This window comes from Barbus barbus (genome assembly GCF_936440315.1).
Source record: "Barbus barbus genome assembly, chromosome: 32".
In the NCBI taxonomy this organism is placed as follows: Eukaryota; Metazoa; Chordata; class Actinopteri; order Cypriniformes; family Cyprinidae; genus Barbus; species Barbus barbus.
Window position 1 is genome coordinate 6,145,824 of NC_136760.1, and position 12,785 is coordinate 6,158,608.

General features: G+C 35.5%; 2 protein-coding genes across 2 annotated transcripts; both read right to left on the bottom strand.

Moving 5' to 3' along the window:
• Positions 1–44: 44 nt before the first annotated feature.
• On the bottom strand, positions 45–4,989 carry LOC306852023 (archaemetzincin-2-like). The gene is made up of 7 exons (XM_079388605.1): positions 4,878–4,989; positions 4,177–4,462; positions 3,912–4,085; positions 2,883–3,011; positions 2,236–2,399; positions 1,525–1,701; positions 45–1,384 (listed from the first exon to the last, which is right to left on the bottom strand). Exons 1-7 carry the CDS (start codon positions 4,977–4,979, stop codon positions 1,256–1,258), a joined length of 1,161 nt encoding a protein of 386 aa, XP_079244731.1. The 5' UTR covers positions 4,980–4,989; the 3' UTR covers positions 45–1,255.
• Positions 4,990–5,273: 284 nt separating this feature from the next.
• Positions 5,274–10,730, bottom strand: LOC306851986 (guanine nucleotide-binding protein subunit alpha-13-like). Its single transcript, XM_079388533.1, has 4 exons — positions 10,413–10,730; positions 9,142–9,368; positions 8,065–8,115; positions 5,274–6,851 (listed from the first exon to the last, which is right to left on the bottom strand). Exons 1-4 carry the CDS (start codon positions 10,690–10,692, stop codon positions 6,279–6,281), a joined length of 1,131 nt encoding a protein of 376 aa, XP_079244659.1. The 5' UTR covers positions 10,693–10,730; the 3' UTR covers positions 5,274–6,278.
• Between the last annotated feature and the right edge of the window lie 2,055 nt (positions 10,731–12,785).

Below are 12,785 nucleotides of genomic sequence, written 5' to 3' on the forward strand. Positions count from 1 at the left end.
TATGATTCATAATAATTGCTTAAAGGGTTAGTTCACCCAAAAATAAAAATTCAGTCATCACAAGAATCAATTAGGTTTTTTCTCACTTTTCCCAAGTGCTGTTTTCCGTGTACCATATTTTAGATGTATGTATGTTGATGTTAATATGTGAATAAAATGAAAGTTTAATTGGTTTGGAAGTTGGAATGGCATGAGAGTATGTAAATGATGACAGAATTTTCATTTTTGGGTGAACTAACCCTTTAAGATGTGCAAACATAGTTTATACACTGAGATCATACATGTGATTATCATAGTACACTATATTAGCAGTAGCTGTCATAAAAACTATGATTAGACTTGAAAAACACATTGATGAATGTTTGTAATTTTAAACATTAACCACATTTTCGTGGTTTTAGTGATTATAGGCAAGGGGTGATTAGGCACTGATAGGTAAAGCAATGACCAAAGATAATGCTGAATTCAGCAACTAAGGTTAAACAATGTAAATGTCATAGAAAATGGTTAGAAAGAGGTATTTGATACTTTATTTTTTAAAAGTAACCTTTTTTTATATTTGCAAAAGATTGGATGCTCTTCTATACTTCATATTCAGCTCACCTCAGGTCAACATCTGTCTCTTTACCGGATACTAAAACAATGTTATTAATGCAAATAATGTCTGTTGAGTGTTGTTTAGCTACTATGGATTACATTTGCATCTCTAATATATAGAGATAACTGTGAATTCAAAGCTTTCCAGAGCTCAGGTTGATGCAACTGTGAAATGAAGACAAAGGATTCCCAATGTAATGCAATGCCAAATTCAAATGTGAAAGTGTCTTATGAGACTGCTTCATCATTTACTTCTATAGTAAAACTATATTTGTTATTGAAATACTGTGACATGACTGTAATTTTATAATGGAAAGGAATTATTTGCTGTATGTTCAGTGGAATGTGAATATGTGATCTTGTGAGGTCTTCTGTTTCTGCACAGTAGACAATTGTAATAATAATCTTTAAATCAGATTTAAAAATAAACATTTTTAGACTGTTGTCTGAAAATTGTTTTCTGATTTAGCTCACATTTTTAAAAAAGGGAAATTTTATTTAGTTTGATTCATACATCCATACAAACCAAAAGCACTTTACATACACGTTTACTTCCTCTTTCTCTTTCTCACCAAAGCTCTTTTCAAGAATGTGCATATAACATGTCTCCACTTGCCTTGACATCGCTTGTAGGGAGCAAAAGATCATATTGGCTGGCTCATGATTTTTCACCTTCCAATATTCTTAAGCACTTATATAACCAGTGTTTATACTCTTGGAAGGCTTGTGTAGGTTTTGAATGCAGTCCACTGCTGGCAGCTTCCTCTTCAATCCAGTGCAGTAAGGCCTGTAGAGTAACATACTATACTGATTTATTTAAGTTAGTGATGTTCAAATGTTCAGTTCCATCAGTTCACTAGAGAGTGTTTCAAATAGTAATATCCACTGCTGCAAATTACAGTCAGTTATGGAAGGGTGTGGTCTTACCTTGTATCTTTCAGCTATTTTGAATCCAATGGCAGACTGTAGTTTACGCAAACAGATGGGGCAGAGGTCAGCTGGTCGACGGTCAGACTCCTCTAAGTGATTGGAGCCTTGCATGACACAGTTTAGCCACTGGCAATGCTTCACACCGAATATATGTCCAATCTCATGCGTCAGGGTCTACCACAGATGCATAAATAAGAATTCAAATAAAAGGTTTAGTACATTTATAAACAGTTTTCTATGAAAGCTTACTTCCTCAACATAATGAAAAAATAAAAAGGATAACTGTGAAATTTTATCTCACAATTCTGACTTTTTCTCATAATTCTGATTTTACATCTTGCGATTTTGACTTTTTTGTTCCCTTTACTTCACATCTTTTTTTATAAGTTTACATCTGACTTTTTCCTCACAGCTGCGACTTATCTCTCAGTACTGACTTAATCACAATTTTGAGTTTACATCTGAGTTTTTCCAAGAACTGTGAGACAAAAATCTGAGATATTACTCAGAATGGTGAAAAACAGTCAGCATTGTGAGATTAAAAAAGTGGCAATTACCTTTTTTTTTTTTTTTTTATTCTCTGGTGAAAACAAGCATCCATAGTTTTATGTTTTCGAAATATATTATTGGGTTTATTACAAATCGTTAAAAATATTTATGCATTTTGTGAGGGTTGGGCAGTTTAGACGCCCAGTCATCTCATTTCACCTTGCAGGAGCGGAGGAGGAGAGTGCTAGTGATTGGAGGAGTGTAGTAATTCTCAAACACTGAGTAGTCTCCTTGCTTCAGTTTTATTGTCTTCTTCAGCCGTCCTGCATAGCTTCTCTGGTAAAAATGATCATCATATCGGGCAAAACTGAATACTCCCATTCCTATAGAAACAAAGACTTACACTTCATTGAAGTGCTAAAATAAAATAATAAAAGGTTTATTAAAGGGATAGTTTACCCAAAAATTTTAATTCTGTCATTAATTACTCTCTCTGTTTTCATCTGAATGTTCATAAGGCGAAGCATGTGCATGTTCTATGTCAGCAGCACCACGCACATGCATTGTTTACGTACAGGAAAAGCAGGCACATGTGTAGTGATACTCTCCAAAATGGCATTAGGTGACGCTTGCTTGTCTATGGAGGCTCAGAGAGCTCTCGGATTTCATCAAAATATCTTAATTTGCGTTCCGAAGATGAACAGAGGTCTTATGGGTTTGGAACAACATGAGGGTGAGTAATTAATGACAGGGTGAACTATCCCATTAAATCAAAAAAGACACTGTGCTACAATAACAACTATGCTTTCAAGTTAGAATAAAATTTGCAACATTAACAAGCCCATGCCTGCTAAATCAAAAATGACCTTCAGTGAGAGAAGCCTGGCCAAAAACAAAATTCCATGACTCTCTGGGGTACAAGTCGATCATGGTGATCCCCACAATGCAAAAAGCATCTCTGGGCTTCTTCTTTTTCAAGAAATTCAACAGCTCTCCTATAAACATAAAGAAAGCATTAAGTTTACTTACAAGTCGGTGTGAATTGCTGTTTACAACCAATCTTATTTCCATAATATATAGTTTGTAAAAGAGATTTTATTCATTGACAGGATGATTTAGGTGTTACCTACCAAAATTGAGCTCAGACTTAAGTCAGTCTTGCTAAAACATTGCCTAAATAACTATTACTAATTACTAAAATTAATTTCAGAAGAAAAGTCTTCAGAGGAACAGCAAGTTATTTTGATCAAAATTTAAGATTATCAATGTATTTTTGTATTTACAAAAATTAATACACTGTACATTTGTTCAAAGGTTTGGGATTGGTAGGATCTTTTAATGTTTTTGAGGTCTCTTATGCTCTCCAAGGCAGCATTTATCTGATGAAAACAGTAATATTGTTAAATATTGTTACGATTTAAAATGACTGTTTTCTAATTTAAAATATTTGAACATGTTATTTATTCCTGTGATGGCAAAGCTTGATTTTCAGCAGCCATTACTCCAGTCTTCGGTGTCAACTGAGCTTTCAGAAATCATTTTAATATGCTGATTTTGTGCTGAAGACACATTGAAAAATGTATTCATTTTTTGAATTATAACATTTTTCAGCAAATGTCTACTGTCACTTTTGATCAATTTACTGCTAAATAAAATAAATTCATAAAAAAAAATACATCTTACTGACCCCAGTTTTGAGGTGTAGAGTGTATGAAAAAATATGCACAAATATATAGGCCTATTTGTTCAAAATAAGACCAAGAAATGCATTAAGTAAATAAATGGTGTGAATTTTGATTTTATGCAGACAAACATTTCAAAAATGTTGCTAAAAAGCTTCTTAGACCCAGACCCAGCCAGTGGTTCTGGTTAAGTTCAGTAGCAGCAGTACTAACCAGCATGAAGCTGAAGGTTGTGTGCGCTGTCGTTGATACGAAATGAACAAGCTGTTGAAGCAACTGTTACCGGTGGTAAAAGCTTGACCACTAGTCCATAATAAAATGCCTGGCAGTAGTCCTTCAGCCATTCAACATACTGCTCTGCCACAACCGCTCCTTCCCCAAAAGAGCCTGTGCATTGAAGTGATAAAATTACATAGGTAAATATACTACTAATAATAAATGACACATTTAAGCTGTTTTACATACTGAGTGCTCTAACCAATAGTTTGAATGTAGATGGTATTATGCCCACTGCTTGGAGAACGGCGGTAAGGGTTCATGTAAAAACTCTGAAAGTCTTGAGGATCCTCTGGATGTGCAGGAATCCAGTCTGAGTCGGAGTGAATGGTGATGGGGTTGAAAAGTGAATTGCCAGGCAGGAGTCCTTCTTCTAAAAATGTCTTCTCTGGTCTGCTGAATTGTTGGTATGTTTCTATAATTAGATCTTTCCTTGTGGACAGTAGAGCAGTGTGCAGTCTCTCAACAGGATGCTCAATAACCTGCATCTGTCCATAAAAATACACACACATGTACAAAGTAAAATATTAATCAAGCAAGTAGCCAATAAACACAAAATAAGAAACCTAAAATACGTGTTCTGAGTATACTGGTGTTATACTGTACTGTCTGTGTTCACTGTGACACTTGCACTGTTTTTGCTGCACTGTTAGTGGAAGAGTATTATGACTTAACTTATCTGTATCATATAGGCAATATATGCATGCGATAACGTCACGCTATTAATGATTATTAACAAAGCCCATTTTTTATATTTAGCACCACGACTTCATAAACAGACTGAATGACAACACAATTCGACTTGACTTAATATTAGCATAACATTGATTCACGCTAAAATATTACGTTACCCTAAATGAAAAAGGAAGCTCATGTCAACACATACTAATAAAGCAAAGCTACCTTTAAATGTGTCCTAGGATAAAGGTCGAAGACTGGAGTTGATGTGTTCCAGATAAAACGCTGTAAATAGTCAACAGAAACCATAAACTGCCTACGCCGCATCGGCTGCAACTGTGGTAACTTTTCAAACGTAAAGTCCTAGTCCCTGGATTTTTTTTAACCAATAAATATTAATTAGATTTATTTATTTTAACTACAGACATTTACACACTGTAAAAAGTAACACTATTGGACCTGGATGAGTATTTAAAATGTGTTACAGACTATACCTAGAAGGCCATATTAAATACTGTAAATATTCAGGCGTGCCCTATTTTTTATTAGTGGCATGCTGGGTCAACATAGCCTCATTTTTCTTTTCTGAGAGGACAACAGTAAAATGAATACGCAACCATTCTGATAACAATCAGATTTAATAAACAGAATAACACAAATGTGACAACAAAAAAACACACCACACAAAAAGCAAGTGATTATGGCCGTAACAAAGATAGACAGCATTGCATGAGCACATTTTTTGTACAGATTCTATACATAAAGACCTTACTTCAGGCAATCAGTTAATATCAATTTACTACCAACAGTCAGATTACAGTGCTCGTTTTCATTAAGATTACATTAAGACTTAGTCTCTCCACCAACACATTTTAATTTATCTTGCATTTAACCAGCATTGATTGATCTACAGACATTTAAGGCAAAGGTATATTGTAAAATATACAACTTGGGGGGTTAGAGCTAAATAAATTGTACAGACATTCTGTACAGGCTTGAACGGCAAACAAAGACACTTTCCCTTTACATATGACAAAATGTAATATGCCATAAGTACTTCACACAAAAGTACTAATTTACTATCATGATACAAGTGCAACAAAGTTATTTTGAGTGGGGGAAGACAAAGGCAGTGAAACCATATTCTACTTGACACTGGGGCCTTATATAACCACACACATCAAGCCCATAAACTGCTGACTGGAGCAGAAGAGCTCTTTGAATTAAACATTTAAAGCCCTGAGTTCTCTTACTTTCTTTTTGAAAAGCTTTACCAAAACCAGATGTTAAGACAATGGGTTACAGGAGTGTTAACAGTTCTATTATATGAAAATATGCGCTCATAAACATACAGTAAACAATCAGAATTACAGCATTTTGATGAATAACTGAGGACCATTCCTTGGCATATTTGATATGGCAACAAGCAGCTTAAAAGGTTGCTTTGATATCTAATTCTTTGCATATATATGACTGTAATAATATGCAAAAAAATAAAACAATTAAAGTTGCATAATTATAAAATTTTTCTTCAACCACAATATGTATTGAACCACTTGTATTTTGTATTAAATAAAGTAAAAACCTAATTAAAATGGAATGTTCTTAAAGACCAATCGGTGCCTTTCATTGTAACATAAGCTGTTTAAGGTTGTCGTGCAAGATGGTGTCTTTGACATCACGGAAGACGAGACGAATGTTCTCTGTGTTAATGGCAGTGGTGAAGTGATGGTAAAGGGGCTTCTGCTGCTGTTCACGACGCTTGTTACGGAAGCACTCGACCAGGAACTTCTGAACATCCTGCAGATTGTGGGGATCCCCTGTGAACTCGGGGAAGTAGTCCTTGATGTTCACATTCTTAACTTTATCTTCTAGCAAGTCTGTCTTATTGAGGAAGAGAATGATGGAGACGTTGGCGAAGACGCGGTTGTTGACAATAGTCTCAAAGATGTTGAGTGACTCCGTGAGCCTGTTGGTCGAACGGTCTTCCATGAGCACCTGATCGTATTCGCTGGATGAGACTAGGAAAAGGATGGAGGTCACAGAGTCGAAGCACTCGAACCATCGCTTGCGCTCTGACCGCTGCCCTCCCACATCCACCATCTTGAAAGGAACATTCTTGATCTCAAAGTCGTACTCATGGATACCCTTGGTGGGCTTTCGTGCCAGCAGTATATCCTTTTGGCTGGGCAAGTAGTCCTGCAGATTAAATAAAAAACTAAAATCAGACAGGCATAATACTACAAGACCCTACACATTTATAAAAATGTAGTACCTGTATTAGAGATATACCCGTAGACACAATAAACCAGTAGAAATTACACTCATTGCATTACATTGCACTGCTGCACAGTCACAAATGTTTATTCTTTCCATGTTTTTAAGCCTCGCCAGTTTAAACGTTCTAGCTATTTTAAACTGTTCAAAGCCCAATAAGCTATAAATGAGAACTCAATTAGGTACTCGAACGCTGTCTGAGTGACCGTTTCTGTGCCCATACAACCAAAATACACAAACAGAAACCATCACGCAAATACCGAATTGAGTTCTCCTTTGAAGCTTGTTGTGATTAAAATAATCAAATACACCGAAGGTGATGTCAAAACATCTGTCTTATTAGTATTTGTGTAAACATTTTCCTGTATTTAAGCAAACTTAAACAGTTGAGGGGGGAAATATGGCATGTGTCAATTCATTGGATCCATGCATTAAGTCTTAAGAGTGACAGGAGCCTAATACACCTGCTGCATATACTTTTATTGTTGTAAGATTATGTAGTGTTTTTTTCCACAGTTTATTCTTTTTCAATTTCCACAGTATTTCTTACTTCTCATAGAGCTCCCTGAAAAACTTCAAGCACCGTTTAATTTATTTGTACATTTGTTTATTTGCCCTATTGTTCATAATTAGCTTCTTTGTTCTTATTTTGTTACCGACTGTTTGCTTGCCATTAGTAAGCTTGCATTTTTTAATTATGTTAAGCTAGTATTGGTTTATAATGTTGCTGTGATTTCCAAATTTGTACGAGAATTATTAACAATTCAATCAATGGCAATTCTAATTTTAATATCATAACCTTTTTCCAAGTAAAAATAGCTACTGTGATATATCGTTTTTGTGAAATGGAATTACTCTAATTAGATTTTGGTCACGTCGTCCACCCCTAACATGTATTAATGGTACAATGCAACAAAATAAGTACCAGTATCGGCCAAACTAATGTCAGTACACCCAACACTCCACCAATAGCCTTTCAAATGGATAACAAAAAAATCAGCTTGAACTTTAGGTTTCATTTCGTTTCTGCAATTCTGTGTACATCTCATGTGTGGTCCTTAAATTGTATTATCAACTACTTTGTGCAAGAGATACCTGAAGACGACATTGACATTTATAAAATGCTATTTTTTACCAATTGTCCAAGTTTATCCACATTGTCCAGGAAATACTTCACAGATTCACCCTAAGAAGAAAAAATACATACAATCATTAGTCACAAGTGTGTGAGCTGCGGTGCAGAGGGTGAAACTTTGAATTTGTCTTCTGCTGTGTCCCAATTTCCCTATTTTATCCATTTACTGTTACTCTCTACATCCCTGTCCAAAAATTAAATAAAATAAAAATAATTGTGAGTTATTAGTTTTTTTTCTCTCTCTCTTTTACACTCACACAAACAAACAATACAAGATAACCATACAATATTTTCCACCAGATCTTCTGGTCCAAGGCAGACCCTACTATGATATACTAGGTTACTCTGGCTCTATTCATAATCAATTTTACCTAACACAAAATCAGGAAAATGAGGCTCTGCAGCATGGCCGCTTATTGGCTTGCTTTGTGAGGTATGCAAATCAGCAGTAAGTAGAGAAAGTGTCTTGGTCACCAAAAATGAATGTTTATCACTAAATACGGATAAACACGTCTTAAATCACAACTTGTACAACAATGGAGATTTTAGTTGGAAAATTTAGCTAAATCCTAATCTCAGTCACAAGGGTTCTACCCCTGAACATGCATGATCTTATCTTCATAACTGAAATGCAAACTACATTCAGGCACAAACAGAATGCCCTCATTGTCATGAGCAAAGTCACTTCATTTGTGTTCAACTTATATCTGTGCATTACTCTCAGGTCTCAACCATTGCCCACGCTACGCTCACAACAAACAATATATATAAAAAAACGCCTGCTTAATTACATTCCAAATACATGAAATATATAAGCAAACATTTCACCATGATTAATGCTTTGGCGCAAAAGCTTGATAGGAGTAATTACGCAAGTACACTGTGCCATGATTCATAATACCAAGCTATTTAACAACAGATCGACATTCCTTCAGGTTCACAGCCCCCAAATTACACAAATCCTATGAAAAAGATTGAGTGGATTTTATATCCAAAACTTTAAAACTAAGAACAACTGAAATGATCATGTTGAACGATGCACAATAATTAAATAACGAGTGATCATTTCATATTTACCAGCTGAAACTCTCTCCGTCTGTCATAAGCATTCTGAATACCACTGTCTTGCCACAGGGCACGGATGGAGGGCAGGTAGTTCAGAAAGACTTTGGTCTCCACCATCCCTTTGGTCATCAGGGATGAGCGGGTGTCAAAGGCCATCACTGTCTCCCCGTGAACCTGATTCTCAGGATCTCCCCAAGGGATGTGCAGCTTCTCGTGGGCATCCACCAGCACTCGGACACCTAAACAGAGATATTAGAAATTAGAGATATTGACATCGCATTTCTATAAAAATACATATGAGGCTTCTGACCTGATGTACTTTAAAAAGAAAATGAAATGGCATTAGTTTACTATGCATCCTCAGACCATAACCTCTTTTTTATCAACATCATCATACTTTTATATTTCCCCTTTTTAAAAGGTCAACGAGGTCAGATGGGTTACAGTGAGTACTATAAGTATTTTATACAGTATACAAAGTTACTATAAAGTGAACAAAATAAATATATTTCTTATATAAAATAACTGCAACAATATGCATGTAGATTTCAGCACCCAAATGGCAAAGAAACAGTTTTTCCTGAATTTTAAATAGCTAATTTTAGCAGCTAGTAACATCATAAAAACAGAAATGATTTCACATTTAATAAATGGCATTAAAAATAGTTTTGTAATACGTAAAATTAGTCAAAGCCTCATCCTTATATTAATTCATTCATGTAAGTGGATATCTATAATACTTATTAAATAAATATCTGTATTGAAAGGTGTTGACTCATATTGAGGAACAACAAGCATTTTGTCAAAGTGGAAGCAGGAGATCAAACCTAAATTTCACTACAAAAAGCTTACTTTTCCTTTCTAACATCTGTAGCATTTTTATCCGTTTTGTCAGGTAAGTCTCAAGAATCAGCTGAGATACAGATATCAGAATAATGTCAAAACAATCCCACATACAGATGACTAACAGACACTTTCCCTCGAGGCGCCAAGTTTACTGAAAGTTTTATGTGAGATTTGAACATAGGCTACATATATGGAAATGTTTTCGAAACAGTCGTGTCCAAATACTTTATCTGATATATGTATAACTGGAGTTCAACAAACCCTAGCCTTCCCGTCGTCTATGGGCTGGGTGAGCAATCGAAAGTTTGTGAAAAGTTAAGCGAAAGAGGTCGATAAATCACTTCCACCTGCAGCCACAATAAACTGAGCTTTCATTGAAGTGTTCCTTTTTTAATGATGAACTCGTCTCTTTCGATTTGAAACTACTGGCGTGGTACCTTTGATAACATTGCTGTAGATCGTAGCCCGGAACTCTTCTTTGGCCCGCTGATCGAAGTCCTGCCCATGAATTATGCGCATTTGTTTGAGGAAAGTTGACTTGCCACTTTCGCCTGCTCCTAACAGCAAGATCTTCACCAGTTTCTTCACATAAGTCTTCTCTCGAGACAGGCTTTTATCGATCTCCTTAGACTTTCTAATTTGGTCAATTTCGCCGCCGGAGAGAAGACAATTGGGAATACAAACTATAGCAGTCCGGGAGGGCAGGAAATCCGCCATCTTTGTAGTAACGTATTCATGGATACATCACTCGCTCTGCCGCGCGAGGCGCGTTCACGTGTTCTTTACAAATAGGCGGATACCACGGGTGTGGTTTAATGTTTGGAAGTCATTAACAAGTACATTAACAACTATTTATTGTTTAATCAGTTATATTACTGGGTTGGGCTATTCCTATTGAGCATTACAACTGACAATATAGTAAACAACAAACAACATATTTTCTTTCCTTTCCACGTCTGACATGGAAAACTGTCAGTTTTATAAGTACTGCAGGTGCTAACTTGTAAGTTCTGCAATTTAATACTTTTACACAGTATCACTCCATCCTCGTAATCTTAGTAATGTTCATTTAACTGACAAAAATAAGTTCCATAATGATATCATCGTATATATATTTCAACTTGACGCTCGTGCAGTATAACTACGGTGGACGAGAAGTGCAAAACAAATCACGATTCTGAAAACAAAATAACAAATTACAAACGCAAATGCAAATCTAAAAAACAAAATAACAATTCCAAAAACATTTTAACAATAAGAAAACCCAATGACAAATCCGAAAACAAAATAACAAGTCAGAAAACACAAAGACAAATCAGACAAACCGGAAAAGGTAGGTATAGTTTGAGACAGCACCATTGGTTTGGGAATAGATTACTCATTGCTGATTGGACGGAATTAAGGAAATAATCCAAAAATTGAAAATAAAGTATTGGGTAGGGTTAGGGTGGGTGTAGGGAGAGCTTTATTGTACCAATAAGGTGGCATCCATTTGAATTAAAATGATAATTTACACTCAGTACGTTATTATTGCATACTGTTTTTTTTTTTTTACTACTATACTGAGGTGCAGATAATTGCTACTATTTGCAACAAGTAGTATACATATCACAAAAATCCTGCTATTTTCACTTAGGCTGCATCCAAAATCGCATACTTCCCTACTATATAGTATGCGAAAAACAGTATGCGAGGCGAGTAGTATGTCCGAATTCATAGTATTCGAAAAACAGTAGGCAAGAATTACCCGGATGACCTACTACTTCCGCCCAAATTCTGTAGTAGGCATACGATGGACACTTTACTATCCCATGAGGCCACGGGAGAGGAGGTGTCATATTCGAAAAATGGCGGCGCGGCTGTTTTCAAGTGCAAGTACCTCAGGGAAAAACGTTGTTCATTGTGGTTAAATTGCACTTGTTTAAAATAATCAAAGTAAACGGCTGATTTATTAAAGTTTAAACGTTGTAAATCGATGAGATGACTTCATGAACATGGCGGATGTAGTACGTCCGAATTCCATTCATACTACCCTCATTCATACTATATAGAACGTACTTTTTTAACGGTCGAGAAGTACGTTTGAATTCAAATGTAGTACCTACACAAGTAATATGCGATTTCGGATGCAGCCTAAGTGTAAATATGTTAGCTGCTATCGCTATTTGACAGAACTATGTCAAATTTACCGTCACTCCATAGACACTGTATTAGAAACACCCTCGCATTAGCGTTAACAAGTTTTTTTTGTATTTTGATTCAAAGGTAATGTAATACAGAGTACAGTGTTGTAAATGTACATGCATGTATATTTTTATGCAGCAGCTATTTGTACTGTGTAAACAGCGATAGAGGCTATTTAACTAAGTGAAAATAGCAGGATTTTGTGCTATGTATACTACTTGTTGCAAATAGTGGCAATTATCTGCACCTCAGTATTGTAGTAAAAAAAACAGTATGCAATAATAACGTATTGAGTGTAAATTATAATTTTAATTCAAATGGATGCCACCTTATTGGTACAATAAAGCTCTCCCTACACCCACCCTAACCCTACCCAATACTTTATTTTCAATTTTTGGATTATTTCCTTAATTCCGTCCAATCAGCGATGAGTAATCTATTCCCAAACCAATGGCGCTGTCTCAAACTATACCTACCTTTTCCGGTTTGTCTGATTTGTCGTTGTGTTTTCTGACTTGTTATTTTGTTTTCGGATTTGTCATTGTGTTTTCTTATTGTTAAAATGTTTTCGGAATTGTTATTTTGTTTTTTAGATTTGCATTTGCGTTTGTAATTTGTTATTTTGT

Coding starts and splice junctions, on each gene's coding strand:
- LOC306852023 (XM_079388605.1), bottom strand. CDS start 4,979: ATGCGGCGTAGGCAGTTTATGGTTTCTGTTGACTATTTACAGCGTTTT. Junction 4,463..4,877: donor ATCCTAGGACACATTTAAAG/GTAGCTTTGCTT, acceptor TTTTATGGACAG/ATGCAGGTTATTGAGCATCC. Junction 1,702..2,235: donor TCCTCCTCCGCTCCTGCAAG/GTGAAATGAGAT, acceptor CATCTGTGGTAG/ACCCTGACGCATGAGATTGG.
- LOC306851986 (XM_079388533.1), bottom strand. CDS start 10,692: ATGGCGGATTTCCTGCCCTCCCGGACTGCTATAGTTTGTATTCCCAAT. Junction 8,116..9,141: donor GACGGAGAGAGTTTCAGCTG/GTAAATATGAAA, acceptor TTTTCTTCTTAG/GGTGAATCTGTGAAGTATTT. Junction 6,852..8,064: donor TGGATAAACTTGGACAATTG/GTAAAAAATAGC, acceptor TTTAATCTGCAG/GACTACTTGCCCAGCCAAAA.